Genomic DNA, 19,624 nt, shown 5'->3' with positions numbered 1-19,624 from the left:
CAGGGGCTCCTGTGAATAGGACAATTGCCCACCACCATCACCCCGCTCCTGGGAATCCCAGTTTCCTTACTCAGCACCTCACCCCGGAGAGGTTGGTTATTCAAGCCTTCTCATCCCACATTTACCCATGTGCATTCCCTATTACTTCACCAGATAGGGAATCCAAGAGGCTGGACACCTTTGGTAAGAGAATGTTCTCTTCCACCAGCTTGGCACAGCGGTTATTCCTATACTCTTTGGTATTTGGTTATGCAAGTGCTGCCTATGGTCCCAGAGGAAGCCTGGGCCAAACTTGTTGAGGCCGTTGCAAACGTGAGAGATGAAGCAAAGTTCTCCATCAAATGTTATCTTGACACGACCGACGCACTAGGCAGAGCAATTTCACTGGCAGTGGCCTTGCGGCAGCACCACACCTAGCTGAGAACATCTGTTTGTTCAGGGGGTATCTAGGCTTCCCTCCTGACTCCTGGACATGCCCATTGATGGCCATCACCTATTTGGTGACAAGGTGGATTCAGTGCTCGCATGCTTCAAGGACAGCAGAGCTACTGCCAGGTTCTTGGGGTTGTCTATGACTCGTCGTCCACCTCATTCCACGTTCCGTGCTACGGAAGGGGTTTCCAGCCACGCCCATACACTTTCAGCCACGCCCATACACTTCCAGCCACCACGGCCATCAGGCTTCCCTGCCATTTCGTGCCCAGCAGCGTGGTCCCAGTGACCACATGGGACAGGCAGTCCGGTCAGTCCACCATACCCCTGGCAGCTGCTGCCTCCAAGCCTCTTTAGTCCGCCCTCAGTCCATCATGAGCCCCCACTGCCGGCCAGTAACATCAGACCGATGGGTACTACAGATCGTCTAAAGGGGTTTCCTCCACTTTGTGACAGCACCTCTGCCCATCCCACCCACTTACGACCGGCTGACAGAAGACTGTCTCTCCTTGCCCTGACAGGAAGTGCAGGCTCTTTTGGCCAAGGAAGCCATTGCGAGAGGGTACCGTCATCAGAACTAAGTTATGATAGCTGTTCCCGCTACATTCTGGTGCCCAAGAAGGACGGCAAACTCTGTCCTATCCTTGAGCTGCACCTTCTCAACTTCTTCTTGAAGAAGGAGGAATTTAACATTTCCTAGCTATCGTAACAAAGTTTCAATTCTATTAAGGACTCGGAGGCGAGGATTATGCCTTCTCTCTTCACTTTTATTAATAGCAGCCAATTTTAAACAACAAGACTACATTTCCCATGAACCCTTGGTAAATTTGTAGTAAAAGAAAAGTGTCCAATTAGAAACGGTCCTGGGTCCTCCAATCGGGGACACTCCAGCTCCAACATAGTCTGTCCTCACTGGCCCTTCATCCTCTTTCGTCGCGTGAAGTCAGCTGTTAGATTACATTCATGCATCCTGTTCATTCGCATCCGGACCTACGAGGACAATGGTACATCGTCACTCAACGAAGAGGTATTCGTCAAGCCGGTAAACCAAAAGCAGTGAGGCAGATTTCCACAAAATGACAACAAAATCAGTACTCTCGACTGTCTAGAATCAAACTCAGGTACTTACTCCAATACGGGGTGGGAAATCTTCATCCAAAACCCTAGGGCGGGATAATCCTCCCCTCGGAGTCCTTAATGAAGAGGTGTGGCGCCGCGGCCAGGGCGACTGACGCTGGAATCTGGGGACCACGGTTCGATCCCCGGCTCCGGCGGCAGGTCAGCCCAGCACCATGTGACTCTGGGCAATAGCTCGCTTAATCTTCCCGACGGCCCCCCAGCGCCTAGAGACCCTTACGGGTGATTGTGCGCTTTACAAATGTGGACTTTACTTTACTTTACTTTAATAGAATTGAAACTTTCTATCTGAAAGAGACACGTTAGTATTAGATTCCTTACCTTAGAATATCCCCAGGCATCAGACTGGATCCGGAAACTTTTGCGTAGCAGTACCCTTGCGCGTCGGTAGGCGTCGTCTGCGGCTCCGCGTCCGTCGTCGGCGTCGTGGGCGCCGTGATGACGTCGTCGGAGTACTTAGACGCCGCCTCCACGTGCTGACGTCAGTTCTTCTTTTTTCCGCACCAGCAAGCGCAGATCTGGAAAAAGCAGTAACCCTAGTCAATTTTTGACTAACTTTTTTGATCACTTTTTGATTGTTCTCGAAGTCTCTCAACTCCGAACGGTGCCGTAGGGATGCCCGGGTTCAAGCCCTGTGATGATTGCGACCGCCTGATGTCGGTCACGGATCCTCACCGCGTCTGTTTATCTTGTCTGGGCGTCGACCACGACGACAAGGCCTGCTCCGACTGCCGTGCCCTCTCTTCGAAAGCCAGGCGGGAGCGGTCCCGCAGGCGACTCGAACTCCGGCAGTCGTTCCCGCGCCGCGATAGGTCTCGGTCCCACGGGAGGTCGAGGGACAGGTCGCGGGCTCGGAGCCACCACAGCTCCGAGGGTAGGCCGCACTCCTCCGGGTCGAAGTCGTCGTCAGGTAAGAAGCACAAGAAGTCCAAGAGGCGTCATCGCTCTGCGGACTCCCCCCGACGCTCGCGCGATGCGGCCGGGGGTTCGGGTGACACCGCCCACGCGGCTCCGTCGGAGTCGCGGGCGCCGCGTTCAGCCCCACACCCTCCGGTCCCTGGGCTCAACGCGATGCCGGTGGAGATCGAGCGCTTCCTCATGGCCATGAGGAAACTCTCTCCTCCGACCGGCTCCGCGGCGCCTTCGGGCCCAGCGGACCCGTCTGGGGCCTCTAGCGGGTCGGGGGCTTCGGCCCGACGCCTTCGCAGGTTCCCGCTATCCCGACGCCGTCGGTGCCTTCGGGTACAGCGGCCCCGGCGGCGCCTTCAGGCCCGGCGCCGCGGGACGCCGCTAGACCTTCTTCGGGATCTGGAACGTCGCCGGTGGACCCTACGACCTCCCCGGCGTCGCGCCATCCTCGGGCGGCGCCGTCCCTGATGACCCCTTCATTCCTGTTCCGCCGTCGGGACGGCCCCGATGGGCGCCGCTCCAGACGTCGTTTGGGGAGTTTCACTTCTATGAGCAGGACCCATTGGTTGAGAACCCTGAGTTTCAGGAGATGGGTGATGCAGGGGATTGGGAGGGGTCTGAGGACCCTCTGACCCGAGAGTGTCAGTCACATGAGGACTGGGCAGGAGACCTTGGGTAGGCCAGTGGCCTGGACACCTCTCCAGACACTAGTTTTGTCTCCCCTCCTACCGTGGCTTCGGAGGAGGGGGCAACCTACAGTGTGGTGTTGATGAGGGCTGCCAAGGCCTTGGGCCTTGAGCTCCCCGTCGTGGCCGTGAGGACTAATCTCCTCACTGAGGTCCTTAAACCGCAGTCAAGCTCGGCCGAGCCTCTGCTGCCCTTTAATGAGGCCTTGACCGACGTTCTTCTGGGCACTTGGTCCAAGCCCGCTACGGGTTCGCCCGTAGATAGGAACGTGGCCAGATGCCACCGCCCAGCACCGGGTGACCCATGTTTCCTGTCCACCCACCCTACCCCCGAGAGCCTGGTCATCCAGGCCTCCAATTCCCAGACCGCATTCCCGTCGGCACCGCCGGACAGGGAATCCAAGAGGTACGAGCAGTACGGCAAATAGATCTTCTCGTCCCTTAGTTTGGGACTGCGGTCTTCCAACACCGCATGCCTCTTGGGCCGCTACACCCACTCTCTGTGGGATACGGTTGCGGAAGTGCTGCCAGAGTGCCCGTTGGAGGTACGGGCCAAACTCGGCCAAGCCCTTGTGGAGGGCCGGGATGCAGCAAAATATTCTATACGGTGTGGGCTGGATACCACCGACTCACTGGGTAGAGAGAAGGCTACGACGGTGGCGGTCAGACGTCACGCCTGGTTGAGGTCCGCCAACTTTTCGGCCGATGTCCAGAACACCTTGATGGACATGCCGTTTGATGGCCGTAGCCTCTTTGGCGACAAGGCAGACCATGCGCTCGAGCGCTTTAAGGACTCCAGGGCTACGGCCAAGTCCTTGGGCCTCTCGGCCCCGCGCCAGCAATCGGCTGCCTTTCATTCCTATCGTGGCCACGGAAGGGGTGTACCCACACGTGCTGCCAGCCACGCTCCGCAGGGTAATACCCAACGCGGTGGCGGCCGTGGCGTCCACACCTTCCCCCGCAGCATCCGCCTCAAAACCCTCCTAGTCTGTGCTTTCAGGCCCATGTGACGCCAGTGGGGGGCAGGGTTCGCCATCACCACCTCCACTGGTGCACCGTCACTTCGGACAGGTGGGTGCTGCAGATCGTCCGAAGGGGCTACTCCCTCCCCTTCGAGGCGACTCCTCCAGCCATGCCACCGCAGAACCACCGTGTATCGGGGGATCATTTGCGACTTCTGCAGGAGGAAGTTACGGCCCTCTTGGCCAAGGGGGCCATCGAGCGCATTCCTGTGCCAGACGTAGGGTGTTGTTGCTACTCCCACTACTTTCAGGTACCCAAGAAGGGCAAAGGGGGCCTACGCCCTATCTTGGACCTACGGAACGTCAACGGCTTCCTCCGGAAGGAGAAGTTCAAGATGCTGACACTGGCTCAGGTCCTAGCTACCCTGGAGACTGGATGGTAGCGTTGGACTTGCAGGATGCTTATTTCCACATCCCCGTCCTGCCGGCCCACCGGCGCTACCTGCGGTTCACGGTTGGCCACGAGCACTTTCAGTATACCGTGCTCCCCTTCGGCCTTACCAGCGCCCCACGGGTGTTCACGAAGGTGATGGCGGTGGTCGCAGCTCATCTGCACAGGTTAGGGGTTTCAGTCTTCCCCTACCTCGACGACTGGTTGTTGAAGGCGGGCTCGCCCCAGACAGTCGTCAGCCACCTCCAGACTACGGCAGATCTCCTGCACCGGCTGGGGTTCTCCATCAATGTGCCGAAGTCACACCTGTGCCCCTCTCAGAAGCTCTTTTTCGTCGGAGCGGTTCTCGACTCGGTGTGGTTTCGGGTTTATCCACTCGAACAGCGGGTCCGGGATATTCAGGCTCTGATTCCCATCTTTCAGCCGTTATCCCGGGTCTCGGTCAGGTTGACGCTGCAGCATCTGGGGCTGATTGCCTCCTGCATCCTGCTGGTGCATCACGCCAGGTGGCGGATGCGGGCTCTGCAGTGGGACCTGAAGTTTCAGTGGGCCCAGCATCAGGGCAACCTATCCGACCACGTCCTGATCTCGGAGGGCACTGTGCGACAGCTGCAGTGGTGGCTCACGGACCGCGATTGGGTCAGCGACAGACCCCTCTCCCTTTCCCAACCGGAGCACGTAGTTGTGACGGATGGGTCCCTCCAGGGCTGGGGAGGCCACATGGGAGAGGCGGAGATCAGAGGCCTCTGGTCTCCGGCGGAGGCCCGGCTCCACATCAACCTGTTGGAGCTACGGGCGATTTGTCTAGCACTGAAAGCATTCCTCCCCTCTGTCCGGGGGAGTGTAGTGCAGGTGTTCACGGACAACACCACCGCCATGTGGTACTGCAACAAACAGGGCGGGGTGGGGTCGTGGACCCTTTGCCAGGAGGCTCTGCGCCTCTGGCAATGGCTGGAACGCCAGGGCGTGACCCTGGTGGCTCAACACCTGGCAGGTTCTCTGAACGCCAGGGCGGACGAGCTCAGCCGTCGGTGCATGATGGATCATGAATGGCGTCTGAACTCGGACGTGGCGCAAGGCCTCTTTCAGCAATGGGAAGAGCCTTGGTTAAATCTGTTCGCCACCGAAGAGAACGCGCAATGTCATCCGTTCTGCGCGTTGGAATTTCCAAGGCGGCACTCGCTCTGCGGCGCTTTTCGTCGCGAGTGGAGCTGCGGTCTACTGTACGCCTTTCCGCCTATACCACTTCTGTCCAGAGTGCTGAAGAAGATCAAGCGCGACCGGGCCCAAGTCATCCTTGTGGCTCCGGACTGGGCTCGAAGGTACTGGTATCCAGAGCTACTCCGTATGTCAGTCGATCCCCCGGTTCGTCTGCCTCTTCAGGAGGACCTTCTGTCGCAGCAGCAGGGGACGGTCCTCCACCCGAGCCTGTCCAGTCTCCACCTCCATGCTTGGAGATTGAGCGGCGACAGTTGAGGCCATTTGACTTGCCTCCTGAAGTCTGTAACGTCATTCTGGCAGCCAGGCGTCCCTCCACAAAGTCGGTATACGCCTGCAGGTGGAACAGATTTGTGGCACGGTGCACAGCAAAGGCTGTGGATCCTCTTGCTGCCCCTCTTTATGAGGTTCTTCTCTTCCTTCTTGCTCTGGGCACTATCAAGGGCTATCTTTCTGCCCTTTCAGCCTTTCTGAGGCTGCCTGATCAACCTTCTTTGTTCAAGTCCCCTATTGTGAATAGATTTCTAAAAGGCATCACACACACATTCCCTCCTGTTCCGTTTGTGATGCCTCAGTGGGACTTGAACCTGGTTCTTACTTTTCTGATGTGCGCTCCTTTTGAGCCACTTCACAACTGTCCTCTCCGCCTTCTTACTCTGAAGACAGCATTCCTGGTTGCCATCACCTCTGCCAGGAGAGTGAGTGAGCTCCAGGCTCTTTCTTGTACTTCACCTTTCCTTTCTGTCCATCCGGACAAAGTGGTGTTGCGTACTAAGCCATCTTTCCTGCCCAAGGTTGTCACGGCCTTCCACATCGGGCAGTCTATCACCTTGCCAACCTTCTTCCCGCCACTGCATCACTCTAAAGAGGAAGAACGGCTCCACCGTCTGGACCCAAAACGTGCGCTCTCATTTTACTTGGATCGCACACGCCAGTTCCGGGTGGATGACCAACTCTTTGTAAGAAGGGGAAAGCGGTGCACAAGAGGACCATCTCCCGGTGGATCATCTTGTGTATCCAGGCATGCTACTCCTTGGCTAGAAAGGAGCCCCCTGTTGGCTTACGGGCTCACTCCAACCGAGCCACGGCGACTACAACTGCCCTGGGCCGGGGAGTGCCCTTACAAGACATCTGTCAAGCAGCTACGTGGGCCTCGCTGCACACGTTTGCAAGACACTACTGCCTCGACAGCCAAGTCCGGAGGGATGGCTTCTTTGGCCGTTCTGTCCTCCAGGACTTTCTGGTGTGATTATTGGTTCGCAGACCCACCACCGGGGTTGGTATTGCTGGGGTATCTATTCTAAGGTAAGGAATCTAATACTAACGTGTCTCTTTCAGATGCTCAAGTTACTACTTGTGTAACGATATATCTGTAAGAGACATTAGTTAGTATTAGATTCCTTACCGACCCACCCATCCTCCCCGTTCTGCGAACCGATATTTGGGGTTAGGGTTACCCCCTTTCAGGGCCCTAGTTTCAATGGCACCAGTGTTGGTTTTTAACATGGCTCTGCGTTTCTGGCGCAGAAAAGCTGTGTCTAAGAACTGACGTCAGCACGCCGAGGCGGCGTCTAAGTACTCCGACGACGTCATCACGGCGCCCACGACGCCGACGACGGACGCGGAGCCGCAGACGACGCCTACCGACGCGCAAGGGTACTGCTACCCAAAAGTTTCCGGATCCCGTCTGACGCCTGGGGATATTCTAAGGTAAGGAATCTAATACTAACTAATGTCTCTTACAGATATATCGTTACACAAGTAGTAACTTGTGCGTTACGATAGCTACGAATTCTTTTCATTCTATGTCAGGACTGGAGGCGAGGATTATGCTAGTTTAAAGCATGCTCACCACGAGGTGAGTCATGTCCAGCATTGGCTTGAAATAAAACCTTTTAAAGGTAGAGTCCGAAGACCTATCCGCCATGTTGAGGATTTCCTCTAAACGGGCACCGAAGCCAAATGCTTTCAAGGCCATTGCTCCTCGCGCTGAGTGAGCGCCCAAGTCGTTAAGACTCATACCTGCCTCTTGCATAACCCACCTAACCCATCTGGCTATGGTGGGAGAGGACACCGCCTTAAATGGTTTGCATAATGTAATAAGGAGTTGACGTTCTCCTGGCGGCCGGAACTCCTCTGTCATTTTTTCATACGCCATCAGGCAGCGGACCACACACAACTTAGGTGAATCTGGGAATTCCGGATATGAGATTACTCTAGTGTGGCACTTTAGTCCTTCTATGCAGAGTTAGTCACTCAATTCGGAGTGAAAATCCTGGATGTGACATCCAGAGCTCTCACATCAGATACACATCGGCAGGAAATAAGGCAGAGCAGCACAGCCAGCTTAGCCGACAGCTCTTTCTGTGACAAAAAACAGTTAGGCTGCTAAGATAAGAACACGCTAAGGTCCTGGTTCACATCCCATAAGGCTGAGTGACGAGGTTCCGGAGGCAGGGATAGTTTAATGCCCCGGAGAGGTTTGCACACGAGGGGGTGTTCTCCGACTGCAGCATTATTAAGCGGCAGGTGGCCTGCCGAAATGGCTGAACGAAATGTGTTTATAGACCCGTAAGCCAAACCACTAGAGGCTAGATGGGCCAGAAAATTCAGGATGTGAACCACATCTGCATCCGAGGAATTGAAACTCAATCGCACACACTAGCGGGACAACCTGCCCCAAGCGGACCTGTATCGTTTGACTGAACTGTCTGCCCAAGCCTTAGACATGAACTCTTTAGCTTTTGCCAAAGGCCCGGGTCCTCCCATCGTCACATGTAATCCTCCACACCATGAGCCACAATGAGTTCCCCATAACCAGTGGGTGGGGAACTCTGTCTGGATCCAGAAGAAGATTCGGAAAGTGGGGAGTAGGATTGGAGAACTCAGAGAAAGTTCCAGAAGAACCGGAAACCAAACTTGAGATCTCCAAAAGGGGGTGACTAGAACCACCTCTGCTCGCTGCCTCCTGATCTGAGCCGTCACTCTTGTGATCATTGCAAAGGGGGGAAAGGTGTACCCAACAGATCCAGTCTCCAGCTGTAAAACTGTAGGAGTTGGTGGTCGAGCCTCGAGGCAAAGAGGTCTTATCGAAAAAGGACCCCAAAGTTCGTTCAACCTCCGAAAAACATCTGGGTCCAGCATCCACAGACTGGAATCCCTGAAGTTGCAGGTTTGAAAATCTGCCACCAAGTTCTCGCAACCGGGGAGATATTCCGTCAGTGCAGTTGGTGAATGTTATTCTTAATACATCTGTTTTATCCAAGGTTCAATTTCTTGCCGTCTTCACAATAATGTTCAGTGGTGACTTTTAAAGGAACGGGCTCTTAGGACAAATTCTTTAAAACAATACACTTGTGATAGTTTAACTTTGGCTGTTTATCTACTTTACCTCCATGGAAGTATGCTCCAATCCCCTTTACTAAAGTCTGCTGATGCCTTGCACCCTAGCTAACCCTTTTTCTGATGTTGCGAGTGTACTGTACATTCCCTTAAAAAAGAAAAGACCTCCAAGGTAAATTAAACAAGAGAGGGCATTAAGGATAAAGAATGCAGAAGTTACAATTACGCATAAGATGTTCTTACTTCCATTTTACATGCAGCTTAGTCATGGCAGTCATGTTTGTGTGGGGAGTTACTTTCATACTGTACCCTTTCTGTAATGTCTTGCTTTCTTCTGCTGTTCTTTGTTTTATTATGAAGCATTCAGGGAGAGGTTGATGCCTTCTTCTATTGCAGAACTACCGTGGGACCAACCTAACGAGAGCTGCCAAGAGTACTGTGACTGGAAGGAAAAAAAACATTACTTGTCACCTTGGAAGAAGATTGATGCTGCGCCATTAGGTATCTTTCCTGATTGATTATATATTTACATATCTTGATTATATACTTCCATATCTCTTTAGATATTTGTCTATGTTTGAGTTACTAGACCACTTAAAGATTTTAAACCAAGGCAAGACTTAAATAATAACTATAGATACATGTGCAGTAGGGATAGCTGATAGGAAATTATCAGTTACACATAGAACTAACTGGCACTAGGAAATTTGGGGAATTTCCCTATGTTGTGTAAATGTGTCCAATTCCATTAGTTGTTTGTAACTGTACTTGGTGATTGATCGGTGAGTCAAGAGGTCTGTGAATGAGATATGCTCATTGCACATGGAAGTGTGAAAGTTAATGTGGGGCATTTTAATCTGCATTTCAAGGTGGCTGTGTAAAATGTTGATTTTGTAACTGGTCTTCCTTTGTTCCAGCTTTTTTGACTAAAATATTAACGGAAAGTCCAAGTACTAGAACTACCATTCCAGACATAAAGAAAGATCGATGGTACATGAAGACTGCAAAGAAAGGTATTCTGTTCATAGGATGATTGTTTGGCATTGGTGCCAGTTAATCTCATTTGTAGTGAATGTATTTCATGGACAAGGAAATGGCCAGTGCAGTGATCCAGAAACAACGTATAAAATTATAGCTGAGTAAGAATGAATTATGGTTATGTTTTTCTCCCGATGGGTTCTGAGTGACATGAGACTAGAGCGAAGCTCCTATTGTCTGTGATGCCACGCAGAACCCCGAGGTGAAAATCGTCCCTGCTGTATGCTTTTTACCCATCTATAATTTTGTTACATATGATCGCCCAGATCATCTGCCCCTGCTTTCAACTTCTACGCGGGGCATAAGATTAATGGGTGAGCCATACGTAACAGCCTCTCCTCTCTGTCCCAAATGTATAGGTCTCTGCAGTGCATGAGCTAATGGCCTATTAGCCATGTTGTCTAGCAGCACCTCTGCTGTTCACCTAGGCTGAAAGTCACCGAAAGCCCAGAATCACAGGATGTTGAGCCGACAACAAGTCTCTTTACCCCAAATGTGGAGTTTATTGTCCTGCTCTTTGTAACACAAAAAAGCAGTGATTTGGCCTGCGCAGGCCGCATCATAGCACTTTTTTCAGTGACTTTCAGCCATGACAAGACCAATTAGTCGGGCATTGCCAAGTTCTTTTGCCTTTGCCAATGCTTGTTCGGTGTAGCTGGGGCCTTGCTGAGCAAATGTGGAAGTGATAATGAGAAACAGTTAAGCTTTGAAGTGAAGCGAGGATGTGGCGTAACAGCCAGAGCTACCAACGGAAACTGGGGAACCAGGTTGGAATCTCGGGATAGGCTGAATAGTTTGTGATTCTGGGCAAATCACTTAAGTTTCTCCCTGCCTACGACAATGAATGTGTCATTGTATAATGTAATTGGTGAGCACTTAAATCACTCCAATAGCCTTGGCTGGTGTTAGCAGTATGGCAAGATAAAGGACAGAACAAGTGCTCCAATACAGGGGTGTGGAAATATTGCAAAAATCTACTTGGCCAGGGGACAAAATGTTACACAAATCTACTTGTCCTGGGAAGTTAACTGCTTGCCCCACCTACTCCGTTATCACTATGTTAGGTCTGCACGTAGAGACCCTGCACTGCAATCAGTGCAACATACTGTGCAATATATATTTCAAGTGCAAGTCCAATTATGCAGTGCATGGTCATGCACTCTTAAATGCAACTGTTGTTCTCGCTGGCTGTACAGCATGTGTGCAGATGTGTCAGAGTGCACTGCACCCAATTATCAGATATTTTGCATGTAACACATTTTCATATGTAGAGAAATAGTACCTAAAGGCAGAGGGCAGACTGCATTTCTTGAAGTGTTTTGGCACAGTCCAGACTGTGTCGAAATATGAACCTGTAGGACAGAAGGGTGTTCTCTATCATAGGGCCAACTCATAGCTGTCCAGCTTAAAAAATCCTCAGATGTGATGCGCTGATAAACGTGTGGATGGGAATAACTGCACTTCTTGTCAGAGGCTATGAACGGTTCATGGGGCAGCAAAATCACGTAGCAGATACACTATGGTTGATTGAGGCAGTATCCACAAGTACAAATACACAAGAGGCAGGTGTGATGTGATTATATTTTTAGGCACTCACTGCTAGATCTCCACATTCTTCTCCCACACAAAGAGCATATGCAGCACTGGCAGTAGCTGTACAGGGTTCTCTCTTGCAATTAGTAATGGCTGCAGCAGAGTAAGCTTCCCTAACATGAAGAGGAGCAGATCAGCAACGGATGTTCAAGTTTGTCTCCTTCTGATAGCAGTCACGCAGCTGAAAAGCAAGTGTTAGTCTCACAGCGAAGGGAATGAGTGTTAAGTTGAAAAGACAGTAAATCTTAAAAGTGGAGAGCTGATCATCATTGAGACGGAGACTAGTCAGCAAGTCCTGAATACTGTATTCAGAGGGCAGTGCGAGTGCTGCAGTGGTAGCAGGCACAGTGTACAAGGCTGGAGAAGGTGCAGTCTGCTCAGTGGTTGAAGTGCATTAAAAAACGTATGGGAACTGTGATGCTGAACGAAATGGTGGAGGCAGGGTCAGCGAGTCTGGGGGCAGGGTGAAAGCAGTGGCTAAAAAAACAATATTTTCTAACTTTTTGTGGCCTTTCAACTTCAGTTAACTACATGTATAATAATGGACAGCTTTAATTGAAATGAAAGTTATGTTGATCGGTGGTAAATGCAGTATCAGACATTATGAAATCTCTATTAGTTCATGCACTGACCAAACCATGAACATTTAGCACAGCAAGCAGGAATCAATGACAGACCATCCTAGACACAGGCACCCACATGTGCAGACTGCACATGCATCCCTATGCACGGGTGGTTGTGCAAGTTTCACTGCAGTCTTCTGATGCTAGCCACAGGCAGCTGTCTTGCAGGCCACTGAACTCCACCAGAGACAACATCAAAGAGCTGGGTCAGCCCTTGACTACCTGGGGTAGAGGTGGAGGCTGTGAGATGCCTGCCCACTGTATCTCTGCTGAAAAAGGTTCTGGTCACCGGAGGTGGAAGGGGTGGGTTCTGCTCACATGCAATGAAACAGCTCTGTATCTGCGGGGGCCTGTCTTGGAAGCTTTTATGCCACCTAGTAGTGACACTGAACCAGTGACAATGTGGGGGTTATGACCCTGAAACCCCCAAAAATCATTTCTGTAGTCAGAATAAAAAATAATGTGGAGGGGCAAGTGCAGGCATCGAGAGGGATTTTGGGCTGGGCAGGAGGCTCAGGGGCGGCAATAGGGGGTAGAACAGGCTAAACATTCTTCATGTACCTCTAACGTAACCAAGCATTGAGTGCTCTTTGCCTAAATAGAGCTTGAGAAAATATGATCACATCACAGGCAAACTGTGACACTTTTTGATTAGAGCCTCCATTACCGATAGGACAGTTAAGGAGGTCGAAAGTCTGCAGTGATATGTTTGTAACCTATGTGCCATAGATAGATACGAGTATGGTAGTTTGGTGGGCTTTTGGACCTGCTACCACATACAAGGTAAAGAGACACCTGCAGCACCCCTGCTCCGATCCCACTGGGTTAGATCAGCAGGCTGAGTTTTTCTTCAGTGATCTGTTTGCAATGTGCCCGTCTCAGGCTCCAAATCCAGTATGCTAGTTTGAAGGTTTGATGAGAGACAGAGTGTGAGACGCAGACCGAGTGTGAGACGCAGACCGAGTGTGAGACGCAGACCGAGTGTGAGACGCAGACCGAGTGTGAGACGCAGACCGAGTATGAGACGCAGACCGAGTATGAGACGCAGACCGAGTGTGAGACGCAGACACAGAGAGACACTAGTGAGCGTGTATTAGTGTGGATTTGTTGGTATCTTTATTGCATGGTTAGTAGTTGATATAGTCTAACTTAACTCCCTGGAGCAACAGGAAATATTACAGAGAACATTTTTATAACAGCAGAAACACGCTAACTTGAGGTACTTTAGCAAAAAACGAATTGTGGGCGTGGAGTCTGTGAAGAGGTTGCGAGGACTAGTAGTTAGTCGGGTATTACTGGGTTGTGCACTCATGTGCAGTTCGTGTTGATATTTTTCAGTTAGTATATGATACACACAGTCTGAGCAGCAGGGAGCAAGAGAGAGGGTCGTTTTAGAGCAGAATATAACTAAGGTGTGCAGGTTACAAGACTGAAAGGAGTACATTAACTATGATAAAGTACCGGAGTTCGGCTGCTGTGAGGCGATTAGGGACAGAGAGCTCCTGGACACGCTATTACAGAGTGCTGGGGTGTCTCTTGCAAATGCTGCATGGCTCCTGTGCAGCCAACATGCAGGACATTCTGTGCCAGGTGGGTGTTAGGGGTAATTGGCCAATTTTCAATTCTATAAATTCCACCAGTTCTGTCGTAGCTTTTAAATACACACAATAGTTACAACTGACGTTAGATCACTAGTGGGAAATGCTTTTCTTTGTGGTCTCCTGGAAGAAAGCTGACAATGTGTGCCCCCGAACGCGCAACATGTAATGTACCAAAGGGAGAGGGTGCCAGGCGTCCTCGGATTGAACTGATATGGTTTGACCCATACAGTTGAACTGCAAGTAATGAGGTGCGAGAAACCTCTTAGGAGGGGCTTTGGGGAGTAAGAGACAGGGCCGAGGCGCTTGCAGCACGTGCCTGCACGAAGAACTCACGATCTAAGCAGTTATTTAATAATGTTGTTACACAGGCACATGTTCCAAAAATAGCAGGAAAGAGAGCATGAAACATGGGCGCTTCAGAGAAAAATAAGGCGAGACTAATACTTTTAACTCGTGTCACATCAGGTGTAATGTAAAGCGCCCACCAATGAATGAGTGTTTGTGATAGGTAACTGATTCTGGACACTGGAATTTCAACATCTCTTCGTCTTTATATATATTATGCAACAGCACACAGCAGCTCACTGTTCACCACCTCAGTTCTCATACGGGCAAAAAGTAGACGACTTAGATTATGTACTTTGCAGGTAACTGATAGCAGCTTCTGTCGCACTCTTATAAAGGAAATTAATACAAATCACATTTCCGGCCACCACTTTTAAAATCCACCAGCTTTCACAAGCAATACGCGGTAAAACAAACATATTGCTTGTGTGCTGTAATGCTATTGTGTGGTGATACGGAGCGCAGGAATTTTTAATGTGTATGCCCCAGTACAATTCTTTAACTCCACATTTAGTATAATATGCGTCACTGCGTAGCTGAGCTCCACTTAAAAAACAGTCCGCTCCAAACCCCAAGTTAGCACGCTCTGCTTTCTCTTGTGGAGTCTGAACTGGGCACTCGGTAATGCCGCCTGCCGTTATTTTTACTGAAAATCGCAGAGCTCTCAGCAGGATGTTTGCATTGCTTCTTCCCTCGCGAGCAGCGAGAATAAAGTTAACTGTATTCCTACGCCCCTTATGCCGCAAGCTCACTTGTCATTAGCCTGGTAACATTAATGCCCCTCTGCCTCCTCACCCCGTTTCAGGTCGCACCACCATCAGCGAGATATTTGTGCTATTATCTTTTGTTAAAATGGAGACAGCTTCCGCACGGTTCTGCACGTCCACCCCATTAATCTTGAGGAAGCAAGACACCCGAATCCTGAGATTGCCGCTTGTTGACACTGAAGTTTCAGTCCCCCAGCCAATCACTGGCTAGAGCCCAGTCATGGGCTGCTAGCCAATCAGAGGCCTTCAAAAGCGTCTGCAGCTCCCCGCCAGCCTTTCTGATTGGCTGTGAGACCCAGAGTGTCCACAGCCTGTATCATGTACGCGATTTAATGTCTACTTGTCCGTAGGACAAAATAAACATTACATCTTCTTGCCCGTGGTAAAAATCAACATGGTTCAGGCGTCGGGCGATATGATTTCCCCACCCCTGCAATACAATTGGATCTTGAAAAAGTGAACAAGTGCTGTTTGTGTTTTAACAGCTTTTTAAGAAATGCATTTGTTTATGTACACATGCATGCATTTTAGTGGTATGTGTATATGCGTACAAGGAAGGTGGTCTGAAAACACAAGGACTCATATGGAGTACTTGAAAACAATGAAAAAGATGGAGGATGAAACAAGCACTCCAGTACCATCGGATCGTACAAAAAAAAACATAAACAAGTGCTGTTCATGTTTTAACAACTTTTTAAGAAATGCATTTGTGTATGTAGAAGTACATGCATTTTAGTGATGTGTGTATGTGTACAAGGGGGATGGGCTGAAAACACAAGTATTCCTATGGAGTGCTTGAAAACAAAGAACAAAATAGTTCTGCTAACCGGGAGCAATGTAAGGAGACATGTACTTGGTCCATGCTCTATGGGAGGCCCAACATAAGAAGAGGGTATGATGCTCAATTGCCATGACGAATGGCATCAAAGAAAATGAGAGCGACACTGAAGTTTACCAGTAGTAGTAGATGGGTGGCCTGTAAGCCCTCAGATAGAATACATCGCATCTCTTCGAGACAGCGCATGCGCGATCTAGCCAAGACCTTAAAAAATACCTGACGTCCTGTCACCCACCCCACCAATCTTTGTTTCTTCCCTTCCCTCTCCTCCAGAAGATGTGCTACCTTCATTCCAGTACTGCTCTGACAGGCTCTTGCAGACCTCATTCAGGGCAGACTGGGATTTCTTTATGACGTAGCAACAGTGAGGTACGTCTCGGCAGTGTATTGTCAGATTTAGAATCTGACATTCACGCTAATGGCATAAAATCTCTATTAACTTTCATCAAGCCTTAGGACAGCCATATAGTAGATAAGGAGATAATTGTTTAATAACATACACATTTATGCACATCTTGCAGTAAAATCAAATTCCTTTCCGAGGTTAATTGGAGAATGGCTTGAAAAGTGGGCACTATGCTGCTTTGATCCAGCAACCATGAGATGGCAGAGACTTCCTTGTACATCGTTTGAGTTACTTTTGGGGGCAGATGTTTTAGGAAATGTTGACAAGGTTATCTACATGTTAAAGAAAGTCAATATCAAGAGACATTGATGATGCTCTTCTAAAGAAAAAATTGATTATTGGATATCATGAGGAACACCCCTGTTCCTCTTCACTGAATTTTTTTGGGGGTTTGATGAATGGCGGCTGCCTCACCCTTCTTTATTACTTTCAGCATTCTTTACATTCTGAGTGTCTTTTCACTATTTTTTTATTTATTGTGTTCTCTAAATCGCAAACATGACCCAGTTGGGTATCAGAGTGCTTCACAAGTTATATAGCACCAACAATTGTGACAACAATTTTTAAAAGGCATTGAAACATAAAGAAAGTGTGTAACCTGATAAACTTCCCATTATAACACATGGACCGAAAGAGTATAAGAATGTAGGCACTAAGTTCACTCATCAATAGATATAAAAGTCTGTCTCTTTACATATTAGATTCATATTGGGTCATAAGCATCTGTCAGATCACTAGTAAATTAACTCCCTGCTAAGCTGCAAGATCTATTAAGATACATCTTGTGATCACTCCATTGTAGGGTCACCTTTAATGCATCATTCATTGGCTTAATCTCTTCCAGAGAGGAAATCTTGATATAGACCTGGGTGTCATCTGCGTACATTTGAAAGGAGATGTAGGCCTGCTGTAGAATTTCAGTTAGCGGCTGGACACAAAGTTTAAATAGAGATGTAGCTAGTGTTGAGCCGAATATGACTCCATACTATGAGAGTCATTACATCACGTGGCATTACAACGCGGTTGTTGCAACGACCACGTTGTTACCACTTTATGCCATTACTACGCAAGTCATTACATCGACTTGCAGTAGATGGCGCCCTGACATTAGACATATTTAATTTACTATTCAAACTCCAGCCTACGCACCAGTAGGGAAGGTGTTGGAATAGTAAACTATACTATTCCTAATGTTAGCGCGTCATCTACTGCAAGTCGATGTAATGACTTGCGTAGTAATTGCATTGTGTGCTAACAACGCGGTCGTCGTAACAACCACGTTGTAATGGCATAGTGGTGTAATCACCGCGATGTAAAGGTTGTTTCCCGTTGAGCCTTGTGGGACTCCAATCGAGTTAGAAGACAGTGATGATGGTTCCTGGTTAACTATGAATCTTTGCATTCTGTTCTACTAGAAGGATTTAAACCATTTTAGTACATTTACTGATACCCCCATCTTGTTCTCTAGACGGGCTAGCAATTTTTCATGGTTTACCGTGTCAAAAGCAGAAGACAGATCAAGACGAACTAATAGACATGTTTCATTATGATCCAATGCCCGTAGGGCATCATACACTATATGAAGTATTACTGTTTCCGTATTATGATCAGGTCTGAATCCGGATTTGCCGTTATCAAGTAGAGCAAATATAGCAATATGTTGACTCAATTGTTGTGCACATTTTTATAGCAGTTTGGCTAATAGAGGAATATTGGTCACTGGCCGAAAATTATTAGGGTCAGAAGGGTCTTCTGTCTGTTTTTTGATGATGGGGAGGACTTGACCAGATTTTAGGAAGTTTGTCATGGAACCTTGCGACAGGAAAGCATTGGTTATCGTTGTCTAAATGGGGTCAATGATTTGATTGACTATCGTCAAGCAGTTTGAGGGGAGAGGATCATTGCAGTGGTTGTTCGGTTTTACAGTCAAGAGAGTTTGGCAATATCATTGTGGTCATATAGGTTGTAGGTCGACCATTGGGCATTATTTGTGAGCTTTTTCTGTGAGGTGTGTATGGGTTAATCATTTTGGAATGGCAAAGGGCCAGTGAGGTTATCTGCTGCTATCCTGAGCTCATTTTCCAACAAGTTGGCTTTGGTTGTAAAGAAGGTTGAGAATTCCTCACAGCTCAGTTGGGATTTTATTGCTTCTTGCGAGGATTTGGACAGTTTATTAGATTCTTGTTTTATCATCTTGAATAGTTTACGTGGTCTGTTTTTAGCATTATCCAGCTCCTTCCTAAAGAAAACATTTTTTCATCTGAGAACACTTTTGTTGTATGCTTTTCTAGTCTTTCTAAGGAGTTTTAGCTGTGGGGAGGAAAGGTGCTGTCTCCACTTCCTTTCAGCTAGTCTCAGACTTCGCCTCTCTTCGTTTAGCAATCCATTAAACTAAGGAATTTTATCTTTATCTGGTATTTTGTAAGTTTTAAAGGTGCAATCCTATTGAATATATTCGTCATTGTTGAATTATAGTGTTATGTGAGTTCATTAACCCGTGCCATGTTATTAGGCGGGAGCAGATCATTCTCGCACCTTGCTAATAGTTGGTCATTGCTTAAATCTCTATTGTCTCGTACCCACTTCTTAAGTTTGACAGGTTGCGTGGTGTTTTTCTTTTTAATGATCACTCTTTGGAACGGGATGACGCGGTGATCCGACCAATTTCAAGGGACTATTAGGTTTATTTTCACAGCCTTGTCTCTGGAAATATTCCAGTCTAATTTTGAGCCTTTTGAATGTGTCGGCATAGTGCAGGCTTGTGTAAGATTCAGTTCTAGGAAATCTTTGAGGATGTTGACCTATCATTAAGACAAAGGCACAATGTGCTGTATTTGATGCTACCGGGACCATCTCAGTCTGCCTTTTTGACACAATGTTCAAAATGCACAAAGCAGGAATGAACAAGACAACAACTTGTAATCTGCAATAACAAATTGGCACCTTTGAGCCAATATATTTGATTCCTACAGATGAAAGACGCTGTGTGACTGTTTGCTCTAGTGTTGGATGTGATAACTATCAAATCTGATAAAATCTGACACAAACTTGTGTCTGAGAAATGGGACAATGCGTTGATTTTTTGTGTTCACTATGCCAAAATCTGCATGCCTCTGAATTTACTGGCATTTTTCAGCTGGTATACATTGGTAAGTTTGACCTGACAAATTTAATTTCGGAAACGTGTGGGGTTGGTGGGGTGCGTTTTGATAGGAGTTACCACACATTTTGTAATTAACCGGGGCACTCTTAATTGATGCCATCTGGGGAACTGTA

The 19,624-nt window shown here is 48.7% G+C and overlaps 1 protein-coding gene across 1 annotated transcript in view; it reads left to right on the top strand.

Annotated features, from left to right (window-relative positions):
- Nucleotides 1-19,624, top strand: part of CHEK1 (checkpoint kinase 1) — a 188,031-nt gene that overhangs the window by 106,597 nt on the left and 61,810 nt on the right. The window contains exons 7-8 of the mRNA XM_078682330.1: nucleotides 9,534-9,638; nucleotides 10,055-10,150. Of these exons, the coding sequence (XP_078538456.1) occupies nucleotides 9,534-9,638; nucleotides 10,055-10,150 (201 nt within the window). The remainder of the gene's footprint in view (nucleotides 1-9,533; nucleotides 9,639-10,054; nucleotides 10,151-19,624) is intronic.

Source organism: Lissotriton helveticus, chromosome 3_1 (assembly GCF_964261635.1).
Source record: "Lissotriton helveticus chromosome 3_1, aLisHel1.1, whole genome shotgun sequence".
In the NCBI taxonomy this organism is placed as follows: Eukaryota; Metazoa; Chordata; class Amphibia; order Caudata; family Salamandridae; genus Lissotriton; species Lissotriton helveticus.
Note: the sequence above shows the minus strand (reverse complement) of the source record. Positions and strands in the feature narration are given on the sequence as shown.